Consider the following 6961-nt stretch of genomic DNA (forward strand, 5'->3'; position numbering starts at 1 on the left):
AGTTTCTGATTACTTATACTGGTTTATGTGTAACTTCTGTCCCTAGCCAAGAGGATTAACAGGGTTAATCACCTTTTCACCTCAATGAAGAGGCATTACAGGTGTGGAGTCAACACAGTAGGACTCCTACACTCTACCTATTCAACTCTAATAGTCAGCAGTAAAAGAGAATGTGTTATCCAACATCCAGCAATCCCGATCAGTTGCAATGGTCTCCTGCTGCCATTGGCAGTGGGTGATTTATAGTTGCATTCAGGCTGCTCTAATTTATATGAGGGAGAGCCTTCTGGTGCACACTTGGCCCAGGAGTGGGGAGGCGTAGTAACAGTGTGCCCTGGCATACAAATGCCAGCCTGTTCATTTAAGAGTGCCTGTGTATCAAACAAATTTTGATGTTTTTAGTATTGCAAAAGTTAAAAGCCTAATTCTGAGCTTAGTTACAATAGCACAGATCAGAAATAACTCCATGGAAGCCAATGGCACTATTCAGAATTCACTGCCATTTAACTGTGATCAGAATCTGGGAAAAGAAAAACATCTTCTCTCTGTTCTTTTACTTGCGTTCCTTGACTTGAGTCTGCAGATCTCAGAGGACTAGTAGAAATGCAGTTTCTCAAAGCCAATCATGCTCTAGTGAAATCAAAGTGAGTTTTGCAATTGACTTCAACAGAAATGTGATCAGAACTCCTGAGAGCAGAAAAACCTCAGTGAAGAGTGGAGCGACTGTGTAATCCCTCCAAATCCTGCAAAACTCTAGCTGCCCATTTCTGCTGCACTGATGTGGCAATTCTGCCTTCCAGTGTCCAGCTCTGTGTGATCTGTGGGCGTGCACACAAAAGGGTAGCTTTTAAAAGTGACAACGCCAAAGGGGGCAATGTACTACTTTATGGGGAAGACTCTTTTGTACACAGATGAAAATGAAATAAATACATTTAACCTCTTGCCACTCTGTTAGTCCGGTTTATCATCTTTCCTTACAACTTCAGCATGATTTATTTCAGTATTTTTCCTGTTCCTTCATTAGCCTTCTTCAATTTCAAAATTACTTTACGGACTAAACAATTTAAACCTGATATATTGTATCTGACTTGAAGCAAAATGCTTACTTGAATTTCTTCTCTGAGTGTGTAACAAGGAGAAAGAGAGTCCTGATAACCTTATTTGATATTTGCAGGGAAATGTGCTCTGAGCCAAAATGCTCTTGCTAGGATCAGCAGGTTACGTGCCCTCAGCTCCCTTTATCATCTGGACCCTAAATATGCAGTTGCAGCTGTAAGCAGTCAAACATTTTAATGAAGCTCATGCAGAGCTTGATCCAAAGCCTACTGAAGTCTCCCTGGATCAGTTCCATGTTGCAGTACAGCAGCAATTCTCCACACTAACATTTTCTTTTTGCCAGAGAAAAGTGGGCCACTTCTCAGATCTTGATATCTCTCTGTGCTCATACTCAGGAATGTTAAGAGGAAAAAAAAGCCTTTTAGCATTTATGGCCTAACATTTAGTCATTAAAACTAAATTTCCATAGGGGCCATAAATACAGCCTCTGTTTCTACCTGCAACTGAAAATGTTAGTGTTAAGTTAACTGACAACTTGATTTGCAGAGACAAAACAGAGGCTGTTTTTAGTGTTTTGGTGTCCTTTTTAAGCAAGCAGAACAAATTTAATGTCTCCCATTTAATGTCTCCTGGTTCAGAGGCACTTTCAACTGAGTGCAAGAGAACCACTGTACTGCCAAATTCCCTTATTTCACATGCATCTACAAGTAACTTGCAAGTAACAACCATTTCTACTCAATCTGCACCCCTACCAGGCTTGCACTTTATTTTTAGCACAGGAGAAAAGAAGTTCTACATAATGCTGCAGAAGTGAGTTAGTTGCATTATACATCCTCTCACTGAAGGGATGCAGACCACAGGATAAAACCCTGAGGTTATGAAGCAAAGTTCTAATACTAATCTAATGCTGAAGTAGGGTTCAATTATTTTAAAAAATAAGGTAAGTTAGTATAAAACTAACAGAACTGGAGATTGCTTTCAGTACATGCATAATAACAGGTATGGTAACATCAGCAACCACAGAAGTTTGCATGATATTGTTCTGTATAAGTAAGTACTTTTAGTTTCATTTGGACAGACTAAGACCACCTCTAAAGATTGGAGGGTATGATTCAGTGCACGATTCTTCTTTTCAGAGGAGAAACCATCAAATATTACAATTCATTCATATTATTTATTTGTACTGTGGGAGTATTCATTTTTCAATAAAGGTGTCTATTTTAATGTACAGACATATATAAGACATAGTCTCTAGTCAGAATATTTTACATCTAATACTTGGTAGAAGTGCCATTTATGACGACCCTTTTTGTCAGATTGTGATATGAACACCTGTCCTTCAGTAACTAAACTGGGCTTGCTGCAAGGATTCCTGTGTGAAATGTTATGTATTGTGCATTAGCAGTACATAGTAGTCTGTCTAGCTTTGAAACCTGGGATTATTTGATAATTTCAGGCCACCAAACAGCCATCACATGCTAGTGATGTCCAGCCACACCACTGTTTTCTCTAAGTCACAAGCCACATACATTCTTTTGCCAGTATTTTGATGTGCAATGTTATAACTGTTTCTGGGAACATCACTACTGCCCCTTAGCAAAAAATATCATAGGGTAGCATGCACAGGATATTTGTTTGGATAAGGGTAGTATTTGGCCTGTAGTTCAGTTAATGCCTATTATATACTATATTCAGTATAAAACACACAAATAAGAAAACACAGGGCCAAACACACTTAGCTTATATGCAATTCCATTGAAAGCACCAGTATTGTATGGGATGTCAGAGTAGAATTTGGGCCACAGATATGACCAAAATGTGTTTTGATCAAATTTTACATACTTTTCTAAGGCTACAAACAGCCCTTACATTTGTTCTGGGAGAAACCATTTTGTCCCAGGATTGAATCAATGGTAGAAAAATGGCAGTGCATTTGGCTGCTCACTAAACCCTGACTGAAACAGCTATGTCTGTACACACCAATCCCAAGACTTTTTTGGTTCGGGACAAACAGAAATGCAACATTGTTCCTAGCTTAAATGTAATGATGACTTTATCTGCTTAAACTTAAATCAGCTCCTTCCTATCAATAATTAGTTACAGCCACATATTTAACTTAGGGCATCTTAAAGCTCTACTTTTTAAAATGAGGACAAGTTTATGAAATGGGTGGGCACAAATACACAAGACACTAGAAGCGCAGTAGACATTCTGCTGTGCATTAGCACATCACAGTGAAAACCATTCTAATGTGCTGATGTGCAGCAGAATTACTCTACTGTGCATTAGCGTCACATAAAAGATATGCACTGGTGCTACTGTGCAGTAGCGCTGATTATGGCGCATTAACATACATGTAGACATGCCCAATGTGTCCCTGGTCCCATTTAGTGAATATTTTTCCTTGAGCTGAGCCAAATTTATCTCCGGTTTGACCTTATATGCAGATAAATCAGGGTTATTATTATACTATTACTTATTATTTGCATTATCTTTTTGTCTTGGAGTTTTAAGAGGTAACAATAATAAGGAGACAAAACCCTGAGTAATTTAAAGCACATTTTGTTACGTTAAATAAACTTAACATAATTTGTACATTGTATTAAGGACTCAGAGAAATTTAAGTTTGTACAGAAGGCAAACAAGCTATATATTCTAAAGAAACAATAAAGAGAGCTCCAGTGCTTTTTATTTTTGTATACATTAAGAAGAATGGAAAATTCTTTGTAAAATTGATTATGTTTAATCTTAAAAAGATAAATACACTGTGTGCAATTTGGGATTAGGATCCTGGACTTACCAAGTTCTGCTAAATTTCCAAATGCAACAAGGCACATTTCAGTCAGAGCTGCATTTTGACAATGAATGCCCAACAATTTCACTAATGTAGGGACAACACCCATATTGATAAGCTGAGATTGCAGAGTATCTACACAGAAAGAAAATACAATGATGAGTTAGCATTTCTGTTTGCAGTGTTACTTTTCTTTGAAATGTAAATGCATTTTGCACAGCACAGGCTACCTTTAACCTAAACAAAACTGAAATACCCAACTCCTCTTGTATTGCTTAATAGTTCTAGGACCTGACCCAACCATGGAACATGGACCCAAAACTCCCTTCTTTTGGCTACACGACATAATCCCAAACTTTTCCTCCTGATTTGGCCAAAAGGTATATCTCAAATTTCCAACTCTTATTAGTTTTGTGTGTATTTCCCATGACTGGATTCTTAATAATTTAGTTGAACAAATAAAATTGGTGTTAAAATAGCATGGGTTCACACAGTTCACCAGACTTCTAATATATTCTGATCTTGATTCTGAGCCAACTTACACTGGTGCAGGTCAGGAGTTAATTCCACTGAAATCAACAGAATTACTTTAGTATAAAACTATCCGATTTGAGAACATGCTTCCAAATACTATTTTCCCTTAAAGACCCAAACTGAAAAAGAATGAATATAAACTGGCATTGAAATAAACATGAAAAGTTATATAAAAACAGGAAGCCACAATGTAGATTATGAGGAGCTTGAGAAAAAAAGAAAGTTTAATAAAGACAAAAAAATGGAAGGTTTGAGAGAAGCCCTTAGAAGCCATTATGATAATTTCTTTCAGAGAATGGGAGTTTACAGTATTTACAAGTAAAGAAGTTATTTGCTCCTAGGTGTCTGCAAATAGAAAGATGCTTTGATGGTTAGAAGCAGAAACATGGTTTTTTGAAATTAAAAAATGGATTATTTATAACAGTTTTTTCTGTTATACAAATTTGTCTATGATATAGCAGAGAAGAGAAAAACATTTATTTCACAGTTGAATAGAATGAAGTAGACATGGACACATCATATGTTACCTGGCAATTTCCCTGATTTTTTTTTTTTATTTCTAAGAAAGTAATCTAGTCTTAAAAACAGTGAATGCAAAATGGCATGTTCCAGAGTCCGATTAAAGCCTCTCTAATTTCCGTAAATCTTGAATCAGTCCCTAAAAGGGTTAATTTTATTTAGGGACTACGTCTGCCCAGAGAGTTTTTATACCTATAGGAGTAGAATCAGAACTATAGAGAATTGCATAGATGTTATAACCACAGATTGGCCAGATATTGAGCGTATCAAATTTGGTACTATCAGCTCTCATATTCTGAGAAAAAGTTTGACATTGGACAGAATTTTTCAAACCAAAGTTACGTATCATTTTTATATAGCCAATATTACAGATTAATCTCCTAGAGCATGTTTGAGATCTGTTTGGTATGCAGTACTGTTCATGAGAATAAAAATAAACAGTTGTGTGCACTAATAAGCAGATGGGCACTTCCATTGTTACAAATATTGAGGATGACCAGGAATCATTATAATTGTGGCCAAGCATCCTAAGTTAAATAAAACTGTGTTACTTACCAGCAACTGAATTTCCTTTACTGAATTTCCACAGATCCATATTCTTTATAGAGATGTATGAGAACACCACCTCAGATATCAGATAGCTGTTGAAGCTGTTAAATTTCAGGTAAGTACACATATGCACTAGCGCATGCATTGAATAGCATTTTACCTCCAGTATATGTCTGTGTTGGTACCACACCATGTTTCACTGTACCATACCATGTTCCACTGTAAACCAATTGTAGAAATGTAATCCTTAATAAAAGGCAGGAGGGAGAGAATGGATCTGTGGAGGAAATGATCCAAGAGGAGAACTCCGGTAACTGGCAAATACCTTATTGTTCACCTTAATTTGGGATTATCTTCCACAGATCCCTACTCTTTGGAGATTCTGGATTATTGTCTTTGAAGGAACAAAGGCAGGGAGGCACTGAAGAGTAGGAGGAAACAGATGCATAGCACAACCGCATGGAATATAGTCTGAATGGAGTTAATTTATAGAAGTTGCCTGTCAGTTCTAGATAGTTCTGGGTACTCAGTGATAACCGTCCTCAAAGAAGTCACACATATGCAGAGGTACTTATCCATCTGCACAGGCTCTCTTTGGAAATGCAAGGACCCTCTGGATTCATGTCCAAACACAACACATATGTTAAGTTTATCATAAACTTAAACTCTCTACTCAAACAATAACTTGTTCTGAAGTCTTGTTTAATGCAACATCGATTCTCCACCAGGTACCAAAGGTCTGCAGGACAAGACAACATACTAAGATAAATCTAAATTCTACCTTTGGAAAGAAATGGGCATCTTAAGGACTAACTTATAGAAATGGAAGGCTAAGCCATAAATTATTTAACAGGACTATGGCTAAATGACTTTTGGGGCAGTTGGCAGGACTACTAAGGAAATAAAATCAGAGACTGGGTCAGGAAAGCATCACTGTACAGACTCAAAAATCAGGTCTTGTACTTGACTCCAAACCAACTTTCACTCTCATAGGATTATCCACCTGAAAACAGGAATTAGCTTAAGAGTCAAAGGGTCTTAAAATGTCTGTGAAATGGAAACATTCAGACACAGACAGATGCAAGATTAGCTTGAGAATTGCAAAACATTAAAAGTGAAAGACCCTGAATGGTTCTGTGGCTCTTAAGAACATGAGTCTGAACCTACTGGTGACTAGAAGATCAAGCTCCATTCTGAAATTTAGAAAAGTGTTTTTACTTTTCTAAAAACATATTTTGTGAGGAATATCCTTAAGGAAAATGTCACTGAATAGGAGTTGCAAATGTTCATGTTCCAAATTCACATCCAGAGGACAACCCTTGAGAAGAAGCTTCTCTCACCTGGATTTAACCTCTGAGGGATGACAGGAATGAGGGGCAGTGCTTAAGGAGAAGAATGCTCAACTTCTCCCTTGACAAAAGACCTGCAATACTTTTTAGACCTTTGACACCTAGTAGTAACTCACTCTTCAGAACAGTAACTGACAGCAATGCTACACTGAGGCTTCTG

At 37.2% G+C, this 6961-nt stretch overlaps 1 protein-coding gene across 1 annotated transcript in view; it reads right to left on the reverse strand.

Annotated features, from left to right (window-relative positions):
• RAP1GDS1 (Rap1 GTPase-GDP dissociation stimulator 1) overlaps positions 1 to 6961 on the reverse strand; it is a 161969-nt gene that overhangs the window by 35384 nt on the left and 119624 nt on the right. Inside the window, exon 7 of the mRNA XM_019525879.1 lies at positions 3857 to 3985. Within this exon, the coding sequence (XP_019381424.1) occupies positions 3857 to 3985 (129 nt within the window). The remainder of the gene's footprint in view (positions 1 to 3856; positions 3986 to 6961) is intronic.

The sequence above is a fragment of the Gavialis gangeticus genome, unplaced genomic scaffold (genome assembly GCF_001723915.1).
Source record: "Gavialis gangeticus isolate Ggan-Ray unplaced genomic scaffold, GavGan_comp1, whole genome shotgun sequence".
NCBI lineage: Eukaryota > Metazoa > Chordata > Crocodylia > Gavialidae > Gavialis > Gavialis gangeticus.